Here is a 25309-nt window from a genome sequence, read left to right as displayed (position 1 = left end):
ATAAAGATGGACTCATATTAAAGCCTCACATCCATGCCATAAAGATATAATTCCCTTTCCATTGTCATTTTCATCTTCTGAACATAAAGAAGTCCAATTTGAAGCCACAGCTCAGAGGCTTCCAGGTTCGTAGGAAAGCTTGAATCCCCAAATACACTTGGTGGGACAAATCCCTTTTCAGAGGATCTAGAGAACAGACCAGCACACTTTGGGTTTAAACAAGTCTCAACAGATGTCAAGCTGGTGAAATAACATCATCTGTCCCCCAGAGACAATGCCAGCGTTCACATCTGCTTCCAATTTCACTTCACTGCTGGAGAAAAAGTGAAAGCTCCTACTGTAACTCCACTTGGAGCTGCGGCTGAAAGTTAAAAGAGTCCTGAACAAAAGTCTAAAGGTTGGACTTGGTGATCTTGGAGGTCTTTTCCAACCTAAATGATTTGGTGATTCTGTGATTGACTTGGAGTCTGAGGGGTTTTGCGAAGTCACTGAACTCTAGACCAGTGTGAGAAGGCCCCAAAACAGGAAAACCCACCCTGAGTGAGCCTGCAGAAGGTGCAATCCTAGGCAGGGCACATTTCAGGGCCTGCCCAAGGACCCCTCACTTGGGATGGACAGCCAGGATTGTCCTTGGCTCAGCAATTTGGCACTTGACTCGTGGCAATGTCATCCAGCTCTTCTTCTGGATGCAAGGCACCAGCACAGCGATGCTCCAGCTCTTCTGGAGCGGAGGCAAATCCCAAGTGTTAAAAAGAAAAAAAAAAGACCTTGACTAGATTTCAACTGTGCTGATTTATGTTTTCAAGTGGAAGGCGGTTTTAGCCGAAGTAAACTACACAGTTTTCAGATCATTCAAAATTCATGGCAGTTTGATCCCACAGGACGTCAAACAAACACAAATGATTTGCCAGGAATCCCTACAAATTGAAATAACCAAACCACACACAGTTCCAGAAAAAGTCTTGAACCAGTTCTGAGGCAGGAAAAAGTAAGGATTAAAACAGAGAATTTTTATTTTATTCATTTACACAAAAACATCTCCAATGCAATGCACATCCAAATCAAATGCACACCAAGAAGGAGCACAAATATATAATGTCTTGAAACTCAAAACTCCTCCAACCCACAAACCAATAGGAAATAGACAAATGAAAATAAGAGTCATGAAAACAGAAGGTACATTTAGATTCTCTTGCACTCTCTGGAGTGTTTTATTTTAACATAGGGCTGAAATAGAAAATAAATCAATCTGAGAAAGCTAACACAAAATGCAGGTAACAGACATATCATGTGTGGTACAGTCATGAGAAAGAAAACAGACAACCAAAACTGTGACAAGAATGTGCTTAGTTATTATATTCTTTCAAGCTTGGTCTGCCAGCACTTTTTCCATTTTTTTTTCTTTCTTTTTTTTTCCTATATACTGGTCATCAGTGTCTGCCAAAAGACTTTTCATGGATTTCTGCAATTCCATTTCCCCCCAAATGGAGGAAATGATGTTTCTCCACAACCACAAGACCCAGCTGTAGGTTTTACACCACAATTTGTAGCTGTAAACTAACACAGTGACACGCCACCCCCTGCCTAAATAACCAAGACCAAGCCAGTAGTGAAATTTCTGTGTGGGTTATGCAAAATGAAAGGATTAAAAAATGAAAAGAGCATTCACTTCATGTTGCTCCTTTAAAACATTATCACATAGCTCTTTTTTTTTTCCCTAACCTGACCTTTTTTTCCCAACGGTTTATCTATAACTTAATATAACTAATTCTTTTGAAATAATGTTCACAGTTAGCATAATTGGTGTTATATAGTTCTAATGTACATTACAGAATATTCTGTCACTAGACACTAAATTGAAATTTTAAAGAAAATGATAGAAATAGCTGTAAGGGAAAAAGTACCCTTTTAAATCTAATTTGCTATGCACCGCAGTAGGGTAATGGATGCAATGAAAGTTCCTTTATTGAGTTCCCATGTCCAAAAGGTATTTAGGTAGCAAAGGATGTTAAGCAGACCCCCTGTGCTCCTCCTTTAAGTAAAGATAGCAGGAAATAAGGTATATAGGTTTGTGTCCTCCTGATTTTTATTTCCTCAGGAGTACAACTTATGCAAAGGGCACCTTAGGCTACTTGGAGGATCACAAAGGGTGCCCTCGACCCCCTCGCTGTCTGCATGAATAGAAGCATCTAAAGGATGGCTGAAGCCATACAGCGAGTTAAATCCTTCAGGTGGGTCTTTTCAAATTCCAATAGTGAGGAGTTACTGGAGAATTGGTAAGGATTTCACTAGGCCCCAGCAGGTTTGAGATCAAAAGCCCTGGTTAAATAAAAGCCTGTTGGGAAATCTTAAAACCTCTTTGTAATGTAACTTAAAAAAGTTAATACAAAGAGCCCTTAGACTGAAGCCTGTAACAGCATGAACAAAGAGTATATCAAAACTGATTCCATTAAGAGAAGGCAGACAAATAAATTCATTTAATTTAAAGAGAAATCAGATATATTACTCTGCTAAAAACTAAAAAGCATATCAGGAAAAAAAAAGCCAAACAGATTTTGCAATACACATGCACATAGAGCTGTGAATAATAGAGATGGATATACATAAAATCTGTTTATAAATACCTCTCAGAACAGAGAACAGAACATTATATACACACATATATGTTTAAGTATCAATTTATCCAATATGTGCGTGTGTGTGTGTGTATAATTCTAATATATACATATTTCTATCATTTATGAGGTCTCACGCTGGGCTCTCAAATCTGCAGTTATATATATATATATATATATATATGTATCCAGAAAAACGCAGCTGAAAGAGCCCCTACATTCAAAACTGACACGAGACATTTTTCAACCCAATTAATTAAAAAAGATGGGTGCTCATCAGTCAGCTGGCACGGGATTTTTCTCCATCATCTTGCCAAAGTGTCACAGTGTTAGTTGCGCAGCATGTTGGAAACAGAAAATCTGGGACTGGGATTTAGACATCATTTATTAGCTGACCTCTTTCCGAGCAGCTCCTACACTTTTAACTCGTTGGGGGTCCTGCACCGGAGGCGGGAGGGTAGGAAAGGGAAGATGGAGAAGCACACGGAACCATTAATGTTGGGAAAGGCCTGCCACATCATCCTCTTGGCGAGATGCTTGGAGATCTCCTGTTGGACACCCCCACTGAGGATAAGGCAGCATTTGCTCAAAGCAAGCTGTCCTGAGTGTCCTACAAGCAGGGGAAGTCTGTGTCCCTGGGGGACCACGGATGGGGGTCCCTCACTTTGCACAGGGTGGGGTCATTTGGGTGCTGGGTGCTCTGGAGCCCATGGGAGGAAGGGTCCTCTTGTCCCACAGCTCACTGTCCCCACAATGGTCACTAAGAATTTTGCTCCCTCCACCCTCCAAGAAAGGAAAGGAGGGCCTGAAATTTGCTGGTTTGTGAAGCTTTTCATTGTTACTGTCATGGGGAAGATGTGGACATCTTCTTAGCACATTTCCCTGTTTGAGAAATAATATTTCTCCATTGGCTGTGCACTGGTGGAGGGAGACATATGTGTGGTACAACTGAGGGTGAATGCCTGCAAAAATTAATATTCTATGGGACTTTTAAAAAAACCTTTTCTCCTTATTACTAAATTCTGACATTTTAGTTCAGCAGTGCTCATTTAGGTTGTGTATAGTGAGGGAATGGGACTCACCCTCATTCTCTAAACCCATGAAATGCAGATCCTACAGCAGAAACAAATCATTCTGTCCCTCTACTCTTTGATAACATTTCTTCTGGAGATAAGAAATCAGCAACGTGTTTCACATATGGTGCCTTTCATCCCAGTGAGCAGCAATGGTTTCACGACCTACACTAGTGGCAATTATTTTATTTTATTTTATTTTATTTTATTTTACTTTATTTTACTTTATTTTATTTTTTTAAAACCCTTAAAATGCACATCAAACCAAATCCTCTTAACTATAGGTATGGATATCACTTTAGCAATGTCATTCCTGGTGATTTTGGGTGGATTCCACCAAATGACTGCAGGGACCACTATTTATCAATAGACCATTGCTCTGCCACTGGTCTATTGATACTGGTCACTGTGGTGACTGCCAAAGAACTGCCCTTTGCAATAGAAACCACAGAAGAATGGCAAAATGAAGGATTCCAGGAGTAGCTAAGACCCCAAGGAAGATCCAGATGAAAGGTATTGGTATTTGGGAACCCCGGTCTCAATGCTGTGACTCACACTCTTGCCCTAGCAACAAGGATCTAATAATCAGAGGAGATAAATGCCACTTTTGACCCCTTGTTTGAGAGAAAATCTCTCCAAAAACGCTGTATCTAATAATATCAAAGGTTGTGGTGGCTTCTGCATGGCTGGCAATTTTTAGACTGGTAGAGGATGAGGTTTTCTGGTTCAAACAGGAATTAATTGAGGGAAGTCATATGGCTTGTGTTATACACGTGACACCAGATGATCCAAATAGTCCTTTCTTGGCCTTATAATCTATGAATAACCTTGTGGAGGTACTGCTCTCCTGTGGATTAGTGGCAAACCAATGCTCCTCTTGCTTGGATGAGTTTTCTGATCTAAATACCACCCAGACCTGCGTGGCCTACAGGATTTGACTGGATCACGGTCTCAGACGGAGCCATTGCCAATTAATGCCAGACATGAGATAAACCAGGGTAGGACACGCTCCACTTCAGGTGCTGTGTGATCCTGGAGTGTCATTAGTAGCCACATAACAAGCTAGGTTTGAAGTAAAACAGTTTTGCTATAAAGACACTTATAAATATTATTTTAACCTTGCTATATTTGCATTACCTTGCACCGTAAGACCCAGACTGTCAGACACCATGGAGATCTTTGGCTCTGAATTAATCAGCTTCAACTGCAAGAGCAGGGTATAATTGTGGCTGGTTTATAATCCATAAAAATAATAAGATTCTGGAATGATTTGTGTAACAGGACAACCCATTCCTATATTGGAAAACAGAGCATATGGGGTCTTGTCTGCCATGCTTGGATTACGAGGCAGAGGAAATACCTGGCTGCTCAGGAATTATCAGGTGGATGATATTACAGGAGCAAGCTGGGTCTTCATTTATTTTCTTTATATGGATGCCTCCGAGCTCAGGTTGTTGGAGTTACGTAATGCTAGGCTTCCTCCTGACCACTCCACAGCCCTGACTGCTCTCCGTCCTCTGCTGTGATCCCTCAGTGCAGTTTTTCTGGGAAATCTGTGCCAGGGAAAGCCAGGCTGCACCCTGCAAACCCAGGGTGAGCTCAAACTCAGTCACCACCCCAAAGTCAGTTAGAAATATCTCTTAAATGCAGCTATCCTTATTCCTGTCCCTATCTCTCACCAGGCCTTGTTTCACCCCTGAGGATAATTTTTGATACAGAAGGAAATGTGCCATTTATTAAGTCAAAATGCACTTCCTTTAGCATCTACATAAATTTCTTCTGAGGTTTCCCTTTCAAGCACCAATCGTATTTAGATCTGCAGGCTGAGACAGTAGCAAAAGGTGGAAAAACTTACAGTCATTACATTGATTAATCAGCTGCTGAAATTTGGCTTTCTAGCGTGACACCTCCATTCTCTGAAAGTGTGGCCCTACTGCAATGCAATCAATTTGTCTGTGCAGGCTCCAAAACCCCAGAGCCACACGATGCAAAAAGGCAATCTTCTGCCCTCTTTGACCACAATAAGCAACATTACTGAAATCACCACTCCTGTACAAGTGTAGCATGACCCCGTATTTGTAGGCAGCAGAGTATGACTTCATTAAAAACCATCCTCCGTGTTAGGAAGTGGGAGCAAGGCAAGCCAGCAGCAGAGCAGCATATGTCTGAAACTGATAGTAAAATGGGTGATGCCTTAAACCCCACCTCTATACCGTTATTTACATACATATCTTTCATCTGACATAGGCTTCCCCTCCAGCACCTTGAATATATCAGTCCTAAGGAAGAGACTTTAAGTTCAAAGAGTGCCATCCCCAAACCAAAGTAGGGGGTTATCAAGTGAGGTGTGCCAAGCAGTAAGACAAAACATATGCATTTTTAATAGATAGCCTCTCCTCCCCCTGAGGAAGCCAAGAAAAGAGACTCTGTGAAGCTTCAGCTGAAAACAAGTTCAGTGGATTTAGACTCAGGCTGCTGTTCACAGAAAAGCAAAATTCACAACTCTCATATATATATATATTTTTTTTTCTAGATGTTTTCCAAGCATTTTTCAAAGCACACCAGCCCCACCCTGTGTGGTCCTGTTGACCAGGTGAATTCACCTCCATGCAGCATTGAAAAAGAAAAGAGTGACAAAAGATCACGAAAATGAAATAAAAAATAAAGAGGCCATGAAAGAGAAACAAAAATCTCAACAGGTCTGCATGGAATTTCAGCAGCACTTTATTTATTAATGCATATGAAGCTACCACAGCATTCCAGCTCCCAAAGACAGATCTGTAAGGAATAGGCCACATGCTGATTGACAGCAGCCATAATTCCATACAATGAGACTGTATTAAATTGTTTGATGTGATATGATACTCATCACTTGTAACTGATCAAACACACTGCTGCATCAAACAGTATTACAATACAATCAGGCTGGATATGGTTCCTGCCAAGGCTGCTCATCACATTGCACACTTCTGCATTAAACATATCTATTAATAGCATTGACGAACTACTCCTATCCAAGTTTTTTTCCCCAAGAATTGCAGGACGTGGAATGTGCAAAGAAATCCACAGATAAGGCTTTGCAGTTTGAGGCAGGACTTCCGTTGGCTGAAGCCTCCAACATGAAAGGCTTTCCTGATTTGGGAATTTTATAAGGTAATGCCAAAAGTTGCAAACCTGTGCCCCAAAACAAAGACCTGACATTTCTGCTTTCCTTTTTCTTCCTTTTTTTTTTTTTGTCTGATTTTTTTCTTTCTCTCCTATATGCAAACAAGTTAAAATATTGACTAGCTTTTAACCAAGATTTTACTTTTGCTGTGCCTCCTTCCAGGAGAGCTGCTATCTTGCAGGAGGGAGCTGTGTTTGCTAACACTGACCCTTCTAGAGGAGGGAGACATAAATAAAAGCAGCAAATTCCTTGTCACCACTGCTCCTGCTGCAGACAGCGAGGTGACACTCTGCAGCCCATGGGGGACAGGACTGGCTGTGACACAACAACTGTAGGGACTCTCCCAGATGCAGATTCTTAAACAAGCCTGGGTCTCTAGAGGGCAGAGGTCAGCTGTCCTCAAATCTGTGTGAACGCTAGATTAACTTTATTAATCTCCCTGTTTTCACTTAAAAACCAAATTATAGGATGGTTAAATGTTAATGCCCAGGAGCTTGTGAGACGATTAATGCCCTCAGTTACCTCTGCTGAGGGGGAGCACAAGGTGTTCAGACCCGAAAAGGGTGTGAGAAGTTAGTGTGATGACCAGAGAACACATTCTCCTTGTGAATTACTGAGGCCTTCATGCCTGGTGCGTGTTTTGTTTGCAGTCCCAACACAGCACAGGCGCCCTCAGACACAGCGGGGAGACCCAGGGACCAATGGCTTTCCACCTGGATGTCCTGGATATCCAACCTCAACCACAGCTCTTCATAAAGGATTTACACCTGTGCTGGAGCATGATTCCAAATGCCCTTCTCCCTGCACCAGCTCTGAGTGCCCAGGAACAGCACAAAACCAAGCATGCAGTGAACATGGTGTTTAGCAGTCCTCAGAACCGCCTCTGTCCGTGTATCTCATGAAACTACTTCAGTGTGTAAAAACAAAGTGATAAACGAGCATGAGGGGTCCACAGAACTCCTCGTGGACAGGTATGCACATCGTAATTGAACAATCTTCCCCCTTGATTGCTATCTGAGCTTGGGAGACCCAGGATCACATAGCCATGAAAAATAGGAAGTAATACGCAGGAATGCATGCCTGGCTGTGTGGAGCTGGCACCAGGTTTTTTTCAAGCTGGGATTGTATACATTTTACATTTATGAATATTTTTGCAAACTGCAGTGACAGAAGGTGCCTTTTGTCCTGTTTCTCACTCCTGTAATGTCAGTGTGAGCAGATTAAGCTCATGGCACTGTAGCAAATTATCCGTGTTGATGGAACCAGCTCCAAAAAGATTACTTAAGAGAGGTGTGTAAGGCGTTTCCTTTTCCTAATTAAAAATATTAAAGCCTTTCAAGATAATAAACTGTCTCAAAAGGTTATGTTAAAGGCTGGGAAATATACAGGAAAGGGCTGGAAAGGGCTTTCCCACTCTGATGGACAGCTTTTAGCACTAAGAGCCCAGTGCAGGGTGTAGAGCTAAAGAAACGGTAACTTTCTATCGGGGTGTAGCTAAGTAATTCAAGATGCTGCAAGTTAAGTGTAACAGTAGAAAGGAAGAAGTTCAAAAAACAAGTCCTAGGCATTTCAGTGCCGTGTATAGTATGCTAAATTGTGGTATTACAGAAATTGCTGAGAGTTTGGCCACAAAACGTTTCATACTGCACCAGCGTTCTGCCAGGGCTGGCTTCCAGCAAGCCCAGACATTTTTTCCTTTCACCTGTGCTTTCTTTTTCCCTCCTGTTTGTTAATACAAATCAAACACTGTACCAGAGAATTACAGCCCTTGTCCTGAATGCACCTCTCCCTTTATTAAATCAGCACGACTGAAAAGTCACCACGCACCAGGCAGAGGCAACTGCAAATCTGTGCTTACCCTCCCTGTACCACCTGAGTGCCACTATTATTCCTCATCCTTGGGGAAAGGACCCCATATGTGAGTTTCAGAAACCACCTCAGTAACTCCAAGCATCATTATCAATAGTAGGATGAACTGCAGCTGGGATGCACTGAGAAGGCACGGTAATACTCACCCTAATCTCTGCATTCATCTCACTGGCCCTCGCTAGGAAGTTTAAGTACATTTACTGGGGATTCTTCAGCTCTTGAAAGGTAGGAAGACATCTATGAGGCTTGACGTACCAGCTAATTAACTCGGGTTTGGGAAAAAAAAATCTTCTTATCTACTTAACTTGGAGACACTCTCTTTGTTTTTAAGCCTGCAGACTACCTTCTCTTTAAAATGCACGTTACGTACCACTCCGTAGTATGGAATGTATTATTTTTAACGAGGACCTATTTTAACTTGGACCTAAAACTACTAACATTTGACAGAGGGTTTTTTTTTTTTTTAAAGCTATTTGCAGAATCAGCTGAATGATAGTGTATAGCCTGTGTTTTGCAAGACAGGCTACAAAATCCTCATGCTTTCCTTCTGTCCTTAAAAACACAGGCACACCAATGTATGAAGCACTTGGAAATGCAGCCCCAAATGCACCCACACCTCCCCTCTTTCCCCCCCAAACCTATAAAGGAGTTTAAATAAATCTCTCAGGTTTTGCTTCTCGGTCTTTGCAAGTGGGGAATATTGAGGCTGGGAGAAAGTGATTGAATTCGTGCCTGCAGTGGTTGGGGCACGTGAGTGTTTCCTGCAGCTCTTCTGACAGGAACACAGACGTGAGCAACTCCTGTAACATCCCTGCTCGGAATTAAACCATGCTAAAATTTCCTGTGGATGGCACAGAGAGATTTTAAATCCTTACCATATTCCTAACAGATAGAACAGTGGCATGATTGACCAAGCTTTTTTTTTCTTCTTCTTTTTTAAAGTACACATATGATGATGCATCATAGTTATAAACAGATGGTATTTGGCCTCCTTCCTATTCTCAACATTTGGAATTCCTAAACTATGTGAATTAAACAATAATATTTTATAAACATACAAGGGATTTTGCTCACTGCTTTGTTAACATAGAAATTATACAATGCTGACATTTATTTAAATTTTAAAAAGTAAACAAGAGTGTGTATTGAATTAAAGCAAACTAAAATCAACAGAGAGAAATATGTTCTGTGCGCACATTACCTACAACGGCACGGGCCTTTTTCGGGGAGACATAATGGGATGAAGCACAAATTGTAGCTTAGACAGTCTGATCCTTTGTGCTCAAAAGGCTCATTTAACACCTCGCTGTAAACAACGGATATTTATACCATAATTGGCCAGTTGACCATCAGTTGTTCATTTACTTCGTAACCTGCTATTATGGAGTTAAAAGAAGTTCCTTTCTGTTGGCTTTTCTAGGAGTGAAAGTGTGTTTGCAATTTTAGTACCAACTGGATTCAGTCTAACACTTGTACTTAGTATGAGAAACATTTTCATAATACCAAAATTTGGGGGAATAAGAGTATTCCTGCCAGGAAGGGAAGAAGAAAGTATTGGTTCTTAAAAGAAGAATTCTCTTTGCTTGGTTTCCTCTTTCCTTTCCATTTTAACCCCTTTTTAGGCTCCTCTCGAGCTGTGCAAAATCGAGAAGCACTTAGGTTTTAATCACTATTCCCAGGTCTGCAAAGAGGTTCTGTGATGAATAAATAATGAATCCGAGATTTTAATCAGTGTTATGATTTTTGAAAAGGCTAATTATCATTGTTTACAGACATGCCTTTCCAACGTATTTCCTTGTTTTGCCTTCAAAGCTCCAAGGGTTAAGCCCCTCGCACGCATCCCTCCCATCCCTCCCCAGCGCCGCGCTCCTTGCCCGGGATTTCTTTCGGGGGTTTGAGGGTATTTTTTGTTCGTTTGGTGTTTTTTGGTGCTGTGTTTTCACTGGAGGAACCGCAGGAGAAAGGGGGCCGGGCGGCCGGAGGCGCGCAGGGCCGCGGGAAGGCTGCGCACCACGGGCGGCCGCTCCGCACCCGCGGAAAAGCCACGGCGGAGGGGGGAGCCTTTCTCTTTGCTGTCTGTGTATAGCAGTGCTACGGAAGAATCTGATTTTCAAGAGAATATTTTTATTATCGATAGTATCGATGATAAAAAGTGGCGGGCGGCGTGTCCGTCCCCCGCTTCCCGGGGAAGCTCCGCTCCGCCCGCAGCGCCGCGCCGGGATGCGCCGGGATGCGCCAGGATACGCCAGGATGCGCGGAGTGCACCGCGGGGCTGCCCCGACAGCGACTGCCCCCGGCTCACGCCCCTCGCATCATTATTATTGCCATGATTTTTATTATTTACGATTTTTACTAATACAGCTGCCACTGGCCTCGTTTAACCTGGTCTGCCCACACCTCCATTCTCTCGGCCATTCACCGGGATGGGAAAACCTTTTCCGCGGGTGGGATATTCGATGCCAAGGTGCCGATTCCCCCCCTGTCCCTCCCCTCCTTCCCCGCAGCAGCCGCCGCTTCCCGGGTCCCGCGGCCGCGTCCCGCAGCCTCCTCCCGCTCCGCGCTCGCTGCTGCCGCTGCTGCTTCCGCGGGGTGGGGGGAACAACTTCCAACCCCTACAGCCCCTGATTATCAGTTTCCAGCAACAGCTGCGAATCTTCCCTCAGAATCTAAAGAAATATCAGAAGATTAGGCAGCGATGCTATTTATTGCCCTGTAATTAAAGTTCTATCAGTGTTTCCATTATAAAACCTTATTTGCAAGGGCTGGTAACTCGGAGGCAAAATTTTCCAGCAAGAGGAAGCCTCGCTAAGAAGTATTTTGGTTAAATAAGGTTAGCCTGTTAGAAGGTAAAATCCTCAAGGACTTTCATTAAGGTGCTCGTTTATATCTGCAAATACAATGCCAAGTTCCCCAAATCAAGGATATATAAGAGGAATTTTTTTTTTTTTTTAATTTTCAAAAATCAAGGATTCGTTGAAAGGTTTTAATATAATTCTCTGGGAAATTATTCCCATGAAAACAATTTGTTTGAAAGAAAATGCCCTCTGGTCTTTTCCACACAAACTAGTCTTGGGCTAGTACATGAGAACCCAACTTGAAAGTGCCTACGAGCAGAAAGGAGGCTGGTTAATTATTTTCAACTGTCCTTTCTGGAATAAAAAACAGAGAAAACAGCTTGAACAGGGAAAGGTGAATTTAATTTTCAAGGCCCTTTAACTTTTAATAATCTGAGGAACAAGATGGGAGGTACATTCTACCCTCCCAGTTATCCTGATATAAATTCATTCAAGATTTATATTGGTGTAATAGAGAAGCAGAATTTGCTCCGTGATTTCTAATGAACTGCTGGCTCGGTCTTTAAAAACGCAATTAGAAAAATCTAACCACCTAATTCAGAACAGCTTTGAGCTGAGGCAGAGGTCTCAGTGCTGCAAACAGGGATGGAAGCTGGTCGGTGCCACGGCTCCTTGCCGTGTCTGCAGCACCAGAGTGGGGCTAGGAATGCTGGAAACGGTTTGCTACAGAATTCCCTAGTTGCTTTAGGATTTTCCTTTCTATTATATGGGAAAAGACAATTCTCGTGTGGAATAAACCTGTGTTTCCTGTGACCTCAAATGCTGAGACAAAAGGATTGTAGGATTAGGTGCCTGGCCTGTTACTGATGCAGGAGGAGCTGCCTGGTCAGGGTGCTGCCTGGTGAGGCTGGCACAGAGTCGGGAAAACCCAGCCCTGACTCTGCACTGAAACTTGCATTAAAGCCTTGGCACTGCTGTGTCAATGCAGGTGAAACATCAATAAATATGAAAGCAAGTCAAGGTTCAATGCTCTCGCTCTACTCACAAGATTAGGTGTCTGCATTCACTGCTTACTCATGTGTGTAGGAACAATGGGACTGAGGTCCCAATTTGTCCCTCTGACCTTTTGAAGTGAGGGGTTGAAATGAAGCAGCGCAGGGCGACAGTCTCGTTTCCTCTGCTGAAACTGAGAGGCAAAACTCCGCAGGTTGTTTCAGTCTGCAGGGCTGAAGGGGACACTCTCTGGGGGAAATATCACCTCTGGCTACCTGGCACTCCTACATCACTCTCTTTCTTGACTGAGGACCTCAAACAGGACAGGGTGGCCCCTGACATGAGGCCAACCTGCAGGTCCATGATGCGGTAAGGACATGGAATCAGAATGATTCAGGTTGGAAGGGACCTTTAAGCTCATCCAGTTCCAATCCCCTGCCATGGGCAGGGACAACTTCCACCAAACCAGGTTGCTCCAAGCCCTGTCCAAGCCAGCCCTGAACACTTCCAGGGATCCTTGCTCCAGAGCAGCTGTGCATCTTTGCTAAGAATATAAAGAAATATCAGGAGATAACACAGCATTGCTATTTATTACCCTGCAATTAAACTCCTCACAGAGTTTCTATTATAAAACATTATTTGCAAGGGTTCAGAAGAAGGGAAAAATTTTCCACCAAGATGAAGCCTTGCTCACCAGACAGAGCTAGGCATGGTTGAAGTATCACTGCCAGTAAGTTCAGCAGGGCAGAGCTCCACCTCACCAAGGAGCTGGGCGAGACCTCCTCTGGCCGTGGGGCTGATGAGGGTGTGTCCTGAGGACAGCAGGAGCCTTTGAGTGCAAATCACACAGCTTTGATGTTTTGAGTCTGCTCACCACAAGCCTGAGTGCAGCGTTACAGCATCTCCTCTTTCCCTTTTATTGGTTTGGAGGATGACTCACTGTGATACTTGAAGCAATTTGCTATAACTGCACCATGCCTCAGTTTCCCCAGCAGCAAAGCCAAAAAATATTCCAATCTGCTGGTGCAAGGTGTGATGACACTGGTAAACATCTATGATACCCTCTGGTAGGAGTGCAAGGCAGTCCTGTTCCTCGGCTGTTCCAAGGATGACCACCAGACCTATGCTCTTGGGAAGACCATGTCCACCCAACCACAGGCAGTGCCTAAAGCCAAGCTGGGCTTTGGCTGAGCAGAAAGGAGGAGGAACTCGCATACAGAGAGATGATAACTGCAAAATTACAACCCTGCAGTGCTAGAAGAATACCCAAACACTTTCCATTGGGTCTCCCTGGGTTGTTTTTGATTGCTTCATGGGGTAGTTTTAACAAGAAGTACCACATGCCCTCTTTTCATGCTGAAAAATGACATTTCAGCTTCCTGATGGTGTCAGAAGTGACAAAGGCGGGTGTGGGGAGGGGGATTAGCCTGTGCCTTTCACCCCTTTCAGGGAGAGGAGCTGCCCTCCCTGATCTCAGGGAAGCTGAGAACACATCTGTCTGCAAAGACAAGTCTTACCAGGCTTCGCGTCGTAACACCTTACCCAGAGTCCTCTTCCTGCTTCTTCCCAGAGCAGAGTTGAAAATCTCAGTATTGTCATAAGGTTTTATTATCACTTGCAAACCAGATTCTACTTCAGCAGATAAAGACACAATTGTATTCATTGACTCTGACACAAGGATATGCATGGTGATAAACATACAGATAGATGTACACACTTATACATGAATGAGATATGCTAATTAAAAATTGCAGTGGGCACTTTATTAAAAATTTATTGTACAATCTACATCTTCAAAACATTTTACATCAACAAATATTGCGGCTTGACTGCAGGAATCATAAGTGATTTATCTTTAAAAGACTGTATTTGCAACTGGATGCAAAGATTCTTGATGAACTGCCATTACATTTAAACTACTGGTTTTTATTGGAAGTATTTTGATTGTTATCTGTTTGTTCTCCATCCTTGAGAGAAATAAAACAAGTGTCTCGGCTTTCATTTTATCGGATAGATGGCACCATGTAGCATATTTCCCATGCTAGTTTGAATTACAGCTGTTTATCTTTCAGCTTTCTTTAAGATTAATTAAATGCAAATGTAACTCCACGAATCATGGGATTACCTGCCAGACCCCTTATTAATACCTTCACTTAAAAACCCCTGTGCCAGAGAGTCATTAATTTGCAATTAAAAAAAAAAAAAAGAGAGAAAGAGAAGTGCTCAAGCAGCCCTTTGCCTCCCAACAACCCGGAGATGGCTGCCCAATTAGTCCGGCAGCATTCGGATCCTCCTTTCAGGCCCTGTGGCCCTTTGAGGACACAATAAGGCTCCAATGATAACCTGGCAACCTAGGTAGAAACTCAGCCAAGTGTGAGCGTTTGAAGCTGCAGCTTGGCTGCCATCGTGTCGGCGAAAAGAAAGAATTCAGGCACCATGTCATCCAGTACAAAGGATAAAAACAGATTCAACCGGAAATTCAATGTGGCACCACATATGGGATACATGAGTGCGGTTACACAACAGGCCACATATTTTTTTTGAACAGTCTCCTGCATGTGATGCCGAGGACATGTGTAACCATCATAACGTCTCTAAGAATCTGTATTTAATTTGAGCTGGGGTGGTGGCAGGGATTGGAGATCTGAAGCCGCCACAGGTTTGTGGCAGATGGCTCTGTGTCAGCTATGACAAGCAGCCAGGCTCGGCTTCCTCTGCAGATTTTCTTTTCTCTCTGATCAGGTAAATATGGGCACACTCTGGAAACTTCCACAATTCTGCCTGAGGCTGCAAGTTTGTGACTTAGCCCCATCTGTCACAAATCTTCCCTCGGTTCTGCTGCGAGCAGAGACCTGAATTTACTGCCGAGCGCTGCCCAAGAAAACCCGGCCGTCTCGCCCTGCGAGGAAGCACAAGAGAGAAGCACACGGAACCGTGTTAGAGGCTGGGACACAAAATGCAGGAAGGATTCCAGGAGGGGTGGAAGCCAGTTGGTCAAAGAACACTTATGTGGTGCTATTTAAAAACGGGGTGAACTCAGTGGGGTTTTTTTAAGACAGGTAAGCTGGTCATCAGGCCCAGGTTATTGGCTCCCTCTGCTTTACTGGTGGTGTCAATGGACACGCCAAGGACTGGACACCCTCAGGGACCAACGTGCCCTTCTCATCCTCAGACATGGCAGAACCACAAGCCAGCAGGAGCCGGGCCTAGTTCTGCTTGACCATCATCAGTCTGGGCTTTGCTTGAGAATTATCTCCTTTTTTTTGAGGAGTGATAACTCTGCAAAGGTCTGGACATTAATTTTTTCAAGGAGTAAAATTCCATCACTATCATTCCATCAACAGTTCCTAAATATGTGGAGATCAAAAGAAGCAAAGTTTTCACATAAAGCAGCATCTTCCCATAAAGAACAAACAGCATAATGTCAGTAGCAGCACAGTATTTTTCATGAAATAATCAACTTGTTTCTAGGGTCTTAAGATCAGAACTGAAGCACTTAATGTCTACTCTCCCATCATTAGACTTCAGAGCTAACCTTTCAAATTTAATAAGGAGTGTTCATCCATTCAGACTGGCTGTTTCAAGACAGTTGGAGTTCAAGCACACAGTATTGATTTAGTGTAGATTTTATGCACTTTTAAAAAAATCGCCTTAAGAAAATTAAGATTTAGAGACTAATTTTCCACACAAAACCTGAGATTTGGCAGGCAAGACTAGAATGATTTACAGAGCCAATTTGTATTGGGTCAGATCTACTCTGTGATCCAGCTCCTTCCCCCTGCAAGTGAGTAAGGGGGAAGAATCAAGGTGGAAAAAGTTTGCAGCAATTATTTTTGGAGTTCAATTTTCAAGCTTCCAACCACCTTTGGAAACCACCATCAAAAGATACCGCTGCTTTACATGAATTGGGTGCACTGTGAGGCCCAAGGCAGAGCCATTTAGTACACCTCAGCAGAGTAACAGTATTTCTGTGACCAAACTGGTCTGTTCTGCAGTTTCTTATATTGGACTTTTAAAACTCATCTCATTTTTACTGTCCTTAAACACAAACCATCAAATTTTGGATGCAAATCCATGCAGTACCTTGCATAGCTTAGTTCAGAACACACTGACTGACTGTAACAGTAGGAAAACAGTTTAATGCTTTTTTTCTCAAGGTAATTTCAATAAACTGTACTGAAAAAAAAAGAGAGTTTTCATGCTTTTTGCAACTTTTCTTCTTATTTCCTTTGACCCATTTCTCCATCTACTGTTTTGAAGTGGCTGTGGCTCATCTGCCAGTTTTCATTTGCTGTCTAAAACTCCCCTGGAAGCTATCTAATACTGTCAGAATGAGAAGTTCCAAGTCCTGGTGTTTATGCTGAAAGTTGCCCCCATAAATGCTTTAGTCCTACTCTGCAAGTGCTGTGAGCTACAGGCCAACATTTGGGGACATGGTGATCATGGAAATGTTGGATTGATGGCTGGACTCAGTGATCTTAAGGGTCTTTGCCAACCTAAGTATTTCTATGATTCTGTGATTTTCAGAGAGCTGGAGTCTCCTGGATATTTACCTGAGAGCCAAGAGCATGGCAAGCCCAGGGAGAAGTGCAGGTGCAGGCCACTACACATCTACAAGTATATCCATTTATCTATGTCTGGATCCCAAAATTAGGCAACTCCAACAGCCTTTCTCCCAGTTCACTTCTTCCACGCTGAGGACCCATGTTAGCCAGGCCAAGCTCCCTCTACCACAGTTGCTTGAAGACCTAAGGTTGACCCAAAATGCTTAAATTGCGTCCCACAGTCCAGCAGACCTTCCCACCTGTGCAAGCTCCTAAACTAGAGAGGGATTTCACCTGTATCAGCCATACACAGTGAATGGAAAGCATCAAGACTCGAGTCTGACCTGGATGTGATCCTGAGAAACTTAATCCCAGTTTGAAGTCAGATCCTACTTTGAAACTGGCCCTGCTTTGAGCAGAGCCTGAGCTGGTGACCTCCAGAGGCACCTTCCTCAACTAGTCTGTGATTCTGTGTTCCAAGTGAGTAATGGAAGTTTTCTTTCACATAAAAAATCCTTATGCTTTACACATTTTACTTAGGATCATGTGCTTAAGCACTGGAACAGAGATGGGAGAGCATGGACACAGCACACTGCACTCCAGAGCTCCCAGGCCACTATAACCTCCCCACACAGACTCTGAGAAGCAGATCGAGACCACAGGCTCTGAGAAGCAGATCTAAACCACCTCTGAAACCATTTTAAATCACGTTCACTGGAAACTGAGCAGCTCAAGAGGCAAATACAAGTCTCTCACTTGTGTTTCTAACCTCCTTCTGACCTGTACCTAATGCTAGCCAGGTAAAAACAGAAATTCAATACAATTCTTTCTTTTTTAACTCTGCAAACATGCTCTGCTAATGAACGGAAAGCCAGCAGGATGAATGGAAATATGTGCACTATTTGCATACCCTATAAAGCTCTGAATTAACTTTATCAGCCCGGGACAAAAGATCTGGAGAACACTGTAAGCAAACATCTGCTCAATATACATTCACCATTAAAAAGTAAACAGTGGGATTGGCTCCATAAGGAACAGGTTGGAAATTATCAGAGTACTACACATCACATAAACTGATGGCACGGCCTAGAATTCTCTAAAGCAATGATCACACCAGCACAAAAACAGCTCTCAAGCATCAGAATGGCTTGAATGATGAGAGATTAGAATATAAACATGGAATAACATTCTCAGGGAGAGACTGAAAAGACTGGGATACTGTAAATGTTTGACAAATGTTTATAAAATAATGGATGCTACAGTAAAGATGGATGGGGGAGCTCCTGCTTCCAGGCAACCAACTCCAGGACAAGGAGACACTCAACACAACTGAAGGTGAGGAAAACCTGAGCTAATTAAGGAAATTAATTAAACACCATCATGAACACATTGCACAATCATGGAATAGTGTGGCTTGGAAGGGACCTTGAAGACCATCTCGTTCCAAGCCCCTGCCATGGGCTGGGACACCTTCCACTAGACCAGGCTGCTTATGGAAAAATGAATTTCCCATGGAGTTTTGCTGGTGATTGGGTAAGGATAAAGGCAGAGGCACCATCCCCAGCTCTCACATGGCCTGTACAGGAACTGTGAAAAAAAGGGCTGAGTGGCTGATGGGACATCTGGCACCAGGCTCCCCTGCATCCTCATGTGCCCAGTGCCCTGTATCCTTACACTGAGAATGCCTCCTGCTGCTTCCCTGGCTTTGCCTAAATATGAAAGCTGGACCAGAAGCTGGTTTCCCTTCTACATGTTTCCCTGAAATACCCAAGGTACTGCTTTATCTCAAATCAGAGAAAAAAGAAAAGGAAAGAAAAATAAAAAAAGAAAGTTTTGTTAGAACTGCCCTATACAGCCAAATCCTGAGACTGGAAACAATTCAGATGTCTACGGTCTAACTGGGAACTTAATTTGATTTTACAGCAGTTTAATCCCTTTGAATTCAGCAGACTTCCTTCTACAGTGGTGTAAGAAAGAAAAAAATCATGCCATGTGTCTTTTCATAGGCAGGTGAGCTTCTGTAGTGTGATGGAAATGAGAAGATGAATGTCAGAAAGTGGGCCAAATTCTTTTCTCCGTTAAACAAGCGTGAGTGAGAGTAGGATTTTTCTGTAGGAACTGAAGCTGACAGCATGTCAACCAGCACTCATTCAGCTGGGAGGGCTGGGAGAGATTATTTAAAGTTGTCAGCTCCTTCCATGCCTGGCTTTTGGCAACTCTTCTTGTCCCTTTCCACTGTATACTCTTTATACATGCTGTTTTAAATTAAGAAACTCAAGTGAGGAAACTGCAAGGTAAACTTAAAAAAAATAATGCAGAAACAAATGCTTTGCCCTATTTTATTTTAACTTTAAATCTACTAGATGGGGCACTGAAAGGTCCTGTGGTGTGCCCTGACCAATGCCCTGTTGTTGTTACTTGCTTCATTCCGGTGCTTACTTTGGCAACCAAAACCACACAGAACTAGAGTTTGATTCCATAAAACTGGAACAGAACAAATAATTGATAACAAATGAGATTTGCTTTCCTCTCATCTCATCTTCTGCTAATAACTGGCAGAAGGCAAGGTTGAAATGCAAACGAGCCAGCCCTGAGTGCTGTGTGAACACTCAGGGTGAGCAATACATAATTTGGAAAGGTTTTCATAGGTGCTTACATTATGGACATTTTAAAAAGTCTGCCAGCATGAATCTGCTCCGTGGAGTTAAGCTGCTACAGTTTAATGCCTTGGTCTGTGCATTTTCACAGGGATGTTCCCTATGTCCAGTCCCTAAGCCCACTGCCCCGCTGCCATTTATCTTCTTCCTGCCCCTAATCTTGTCAGCACAAGCATTGAGGACATCTGAAGGAATAAACTGCCTGTTTAATTAGCCACTATCTAATTATTATAGATATCCTGAGTAATAAAATCCCAACAATATGTAAAAGTATAAGCCAAGGTTGTTACTTCCCAACTTGTGGAGCAGAATCCCCACCAGCAGAGAAAAGCACTATTTGCTTTTAAAGCATTTTTACTTCCAAAATTTCACAGATACTTGATAAACTTGATGCAGAGAGTAAGGCAGGATGGTTTCAGAAACACAAGGAGCTGGTTAGCATTGACTCTTGTGCTGGGATCCCTTTTCTAGGCCACTAAAGCAGAGATAATATTATAGTGATCAGAAAAAAAAGTGAAAATACGGTGCAAGTGCTGCGTAGCCTTCAGGATTTCAGCCTTTTCAGCTTCCTTACACAGCAGCATCACTCCAGCTATAATGACATTAACAGCACAGCTCTAAGCTAGCACTTTCCAGGAGGTTTTGTGGATGGTCCACTGTGAAGGAAGACCAGGTGTACGTGGGTGTAGGCACAAAAGGACAACTCTAACAGTATTCTCCGAGCTGATCCAAAGCCTATTAAAGACAACAGGGATCTTTCCTCTGCTGCTCACAGGTGCTGGATTAGGCTCTGCTTTCCTCATTTTAAAACAATCCCCCACTCAGCTCCATTGCTACCTGTTGCAGAGGTTCAGCTCTGACACTCAGAAGATCTGAATGGGACTGCAAACCCCATGCATGAGGGGCAGGATAAACACCTTCAGCTTCTGCCTACAAATCATCCTAAGGAATACTTTTAAAAAGAGAAAAAATCCTTCAAGCAAATCAGCATTTTGCCTACGGGGCTTGTGCACACATTTTCAACCTGTACTATTTTATATCGGTATCTTTTGCACGCCTTGGCTCTGTGTTCAGGAGATGAGAATCCATATGTTGGGAGAAAATCCCTGTGAATGCAACCATTAGCTGAGCTTGAAGCATTGGGAAACACCAAGGTAAACGTTTAAGAACTGTTTTCCCTTTGAAGCCCCCATGCCTAACTCTACGATACTATTGACTCAAGAAGTAATGCTGAACACTGGAAGTGTTCAGTCAGCATTTTAAACTATTATGAGCTACCTTCTGAACCATTGCCAAGTTAATAGACAATGAAAGATAATGAGCTTGAAATTGGGTGTTAAATTGCATTTTTGGTTCTCTCCTTTTTTTTTTTTTCTTGAGGTTTAACTGTTTCCTGAAGAAACAACATCATCTTTGATGTATCATTATGTAAATGCCTATTTTTAGGTCACAAAAAAAGTCAAGGCTTGGGCTAAGCCCTCGCTGCTCCTGCTATGTGCGTGCAGAAAGGGGAAGAGAGGCAGACAAGACCCAACACTTTCTGGTCGTCAGAGGGAGGGAGAGAGGTGGAGGCATGAGGTTGTGTGTGTTGGCAGCATGAGACTCCAAATTAAGGAGGAGATTACCCGACTTGCTCATTAACAGTGTGGCTGGACGGCGACAGCCAGGGAACGCTCCAAGAACCGCATTTGTGTCGCACGGGTTAACACGAGGAGTATTTCCATGCACCCCCAAGCCTTTAAGGACTTTCAGCTGAATTCAGGGGTTTTCATGAGCTGAAACACCTCTGTCGTGCAGCGGTGATGTGTATCCAACCTGCCCACGGCAGAGCCAGGACAGTAAAAGTCAAAAACTGCTGTAAATGTACAAATCAGCATGCAGAAAACAGCAGCATTGAGTAGTAACAGCTCTTCACTGGAATAATGTAACATTTAGTGCTTCATCCACATTCAAATTTAAAAAAGAAATTGTGACTCCCATCAGTGTAAATACACCACTTAAAACCATGGAAGTCGCTCTAGCATCGAACACTTGAGCAAAACTTGAATGGAGAGTTTGCCACTGAACCTGGACTTTCTCTACAGAAATAACTGCAAAGAAGGGGACATGAAAAATACCAGTAAATTATGCTCCCAATAAACTTCAATGCTCAACACACCTTATAAAGCAAAGAATTAAAATAATTGTAATTATGAAAAGCACTCAAATTACTCCAGAAGCCAAAGAAGTCTTACCTGATACCTGTCACCTGCATTTTTTGAAGATTAAATTAGGATAGGAAGGTAGGCTTATCCTCATTAGTATAATTGTAGGATCTTTCTTTTATTTTCCTTTTAAACTAATGAGTTGCATTAATCCAGGTTCATTTTTATAAGCCTCTTGGGTCCAAATGTAAAGGACAGTCATTTTAGAAAACAATAAATTAAAAAAAAGCATGTAGCATGCATTAAGTGCACGTATTTCATAAGACCTAGGTTAATACAACTGGCATCTAGTTTAATTAATCCTTGTTAGTGTAACGACTAATATCCCTCCCTAGCATGTTTCCTTTAAACATTAGTATGTTAATTAAATGTTGTTTTTTTAAGGGTTTTTTTTTTCTCCCTTTGTACTTCAATATGGCATTATATCATCTAAAACTATTCCAAACAACTACCTTATAGAGATGTTTCCTTACAATATCTGGTCTCTTGCAGAAATTCTGAAGCCTTTTAAAAAGCTGTTCAGGTGTAGAATACAGATATTCAGCTGCAGGAAAAACAGATACATTTTTAATGAAACAAAAACCTCAAAGCACACACTCGATATTAGTCACTTTACTAATTAAAAATGCATATTGCTCTGTGCCGCCTCGTGTTTTACATTATTTAAGCATGATTTTATAAGGTTACCTCAGCTCACAAGGATGTTTAATGCTAAATAAGACTGTGTAGTTGTGCTGTTTAGACATCTCCTTTGGGTGATTAAAATACATTATTCTAATGTAACACAATGCATATGTGATACATTTAGTGATGAGATTTTTCAAAGAACTGGTACTACATTAGTGTGTATCCTGTACTGCAGTTGCATACTATTAAGTATTAAATTGTTTAAATAATTTGGTGTGATTTTCAGGCCTGGATTTTTTTTTTTTTCCCCTCTTCTGTGTATCAAAAAATAAAAATCTGCAAACCATTGCAGCATCACTGACCTTTTAACAAAAATCTATCATTATGGGATGTGTATGCTAACAATGAAGAATGCTATTTCAAAACTTGCTTTTGTGTTATCTTAAAAGAACAGATGGCAAATATAAACTTCGTCTAATGTATTAAAACACATAAAATTTGCCTTAACACTAACATGTTGGCTTGCCAAATAAACAATTGCTTTCACTCAAGCTTATTCCCAAACTTTGGATTTTAGCAGGAATCACGTTATTACGTTTCAGCAGAAGGAATAGGCAACAAAGCAGCTACCTGGGAATATCTCTGGGTACACCAAGGCTTTGGGACACAGCGGGTAACAGCCACAATGCACAGCCTCGATCCTGAGGATTAGAAATCACAAATACACAAAAATAGATGTTAGTCAGCCAAAAAACTTATTTCCGTGCAAGAGCCTTGAGGTTGCCTGCATGCAGCAAGAGAGAAACATTTTTTTTTTTTCTTCAGCAGCATAATCCTTCTAAATGCCAAAGTTGCTCTTTTTAAAGAAAATTTTATTGATCATATGAATTACATAGACCAGAACAGCGAGCATATGTTTTGTTCGCTGAATAAATCAAAGCGCAGCTCTGCATTTTTTTGTTTTTTAAATACTGTTTAACACATTTTATAATCAGCAGACAGACACATGTAACAACATGGTGAAGTATGGACGGCTTTGCTTAATAATGCTGCTGGAAAACAAGGGGCACGTTGGCTACACCAGGGTGTGCTCGCAGACACACACACCACCCTCACCTGGCACAGCAGATATTCCCCTCAGACTTCCCGACTCCAAAGGTTACAGCTAAATATAGCCCAGGAACAACTTGCAGCATGCTCCAGGCTGGGATATTTCAGCTTACTCACATGCTTTGGATAATTTCCTTTATTTTTCGGGACATAAACTGTTGTATTTTTTAATAACCGCCGATGAAATTCCTTTGCCAAAGCGCGCGAAGCTTTGTACTCGTGTTTTTTTTCCAAGGAACATTTTACATATCTCCCATAACATCAAACCCAAATATTTTAGAATTGCACCGCTGTGGCACAAAGTTTTCCAGTAGCAGAGCTGTCCCCCTTGGAGTTCACATTTTAACAGCTGAACGGGTTAAAGGCATCCAGGTTTCAGTTTATTTTTTTCGCATAATGACCATTGATCTGACACAACATCCCTCCAAAGATACAACTGTAATTTCTGTTGGCCAGAAATTACACAGTGAAATTCAAAACACTTCTTAAAATATGTTTATTTTATGAGAGGCTTTGAATTTCCTCCAACACGTTGACCATACGAGGACTTTATTTTTAACTTCAGTTTCCCTCATTCCCCAGAATAAAAAAAAAATCTGAAATCTTGTCAACGTTCACCTTTTCTATTTTCAGTGACAACCCAAAGGCTTTTGCTACTTTCACGTGAATGTCAGGTTTGGTACTTTATTACAGGTACCCTGGAAGGACTCTGTTTCCTTTAGATCTACTCAATTTTAAACAGGAAAAAAAAAGAAAATAAAGAATAACATATTCAGCTTTCATGCTAGAAAACTATGCATATCCACAAACCCCAAAGACACATTTCTCTGCAAATGCTTTTGCTAAGAAATGACTGCTGGTTTTTTTTTCATAAACTTTTAAAATTTGTAATTTATGTTTTTTTTTTTTAAATAACATATGCACTTCAGATTGCATTTTAAACATTAACAACAATTTCAAAGTGTACATCGTCTAGCACTATATTTTTTACCAAAGGGAAATGTTTCTGATGTGTGATTTAATTGATGATTTCAGTTCTTAAATATTGTGTCATATGTCAAAGCAAATAGATTTTTAAAGTTTTCTTTAATCTAGGAGGAAAAAAAAAAGAGTGAAACTGTGGACATTTCAGTAATAGCTCAGATCACTAAGTTATGTTAAAATATTTGCTTTTTAATCATATCGTCTGCATGGAAAAAAAAAAAAAAAAAAAGAAGAACAGCTCCCTAAAACAAAACTGCAGGCCAAGATGGGATCTGAGTCATCGTTTGAGTATGAAATTTCCCCTTACGAAAAACCTCTACCAGGATCATGAATTAGTAAAATCAGAATTTAATGCCTCCACGGTTTGCTGGATAAAAGTTAAAAATCTGTAATTCTTTCATTTGCAAATGATCTTATTTGCATACTCCTTCGCTACCTCTCCACACCGAAGTTTAGGTGTATTTTCTGACCGGTCCCTACTAGGAGTAGTAAGTTTTACTACAAACCTTACACCTTCCAGTGGTCAAGAGCTAAACATCAAATCAAACTGGGCAGAGCTCACACTGACACAGACTTTGGCAAGAGGATGCACAGGGAATCCTTTAATTTCAAAGCATTTCTGTGCTTTCCCAGAAAAGTATCATATCATAACAATAATACAATTACTCCTCA

The 25309-nt window shown here is 41.9% G+C and overlaps 1 protein-coding gene across 16 annotated transcripts in view; it reads right to left on the bottom strand.

Annotated features, from left to right (window-relative positions):
• The window catches only part of GTDC1 (glycosyltransferase like domain containing 1), a 201022-nt gene that overhangs the window by 13929 nt on the left and 161784 nt on the right, over window positions 1–25309 (bottom strand). For 13 of the 16 annotated variants that reach the window (XM_042041577.1, XM_042041587.1, XM_042041583.1 and 10 more), the window contains 3 exons: window positions 23174–23244; window positions 22369–22460; window positions 14253–15410 (listed from right to left, as the gene is read on the bottom strand). In XM_042041577.1, the coding sequence (XP_041897511.1) occupies window positions 15327–15410; window positions 22369–22460; window positions 23174–23244 (247 nt within the window). In that variant the 3' untranslated portion in view covers window positions 14253–15326. Of the gene's footprint in view, window positions 1–14252; window positions 15411–21337; window positions 21528–22368; window positions 22461–23173; window positions 23245–25309 lie in introns of those variants that run through there. The other 3 variants (XR_006018284.1, XR_006018285.1, XM_042041586.1) reach the window with 3 other exon arrangements.

The sequence above is a fragment of the Corvus kubaryi genome, unplaced genomic scaffold (assembly GCF_017639235.1).
Source record: "Corvus kubaryi isolate FWS band 111438036 unplaced genomic scaffold, C.kubaryi_AGA036_p1.0 37396, whole genome shotgun sequence".
In the NCBI taxonomy this organism is placed as follows: Eukaryota; Metazoa; Chordata; class Aves; order Passeriformes; family Corvidae; genus Corvus; species Corvus kubaryi.
This window is presented reverse-complemented; position numbering and strand designations above follow the sequence as displayed.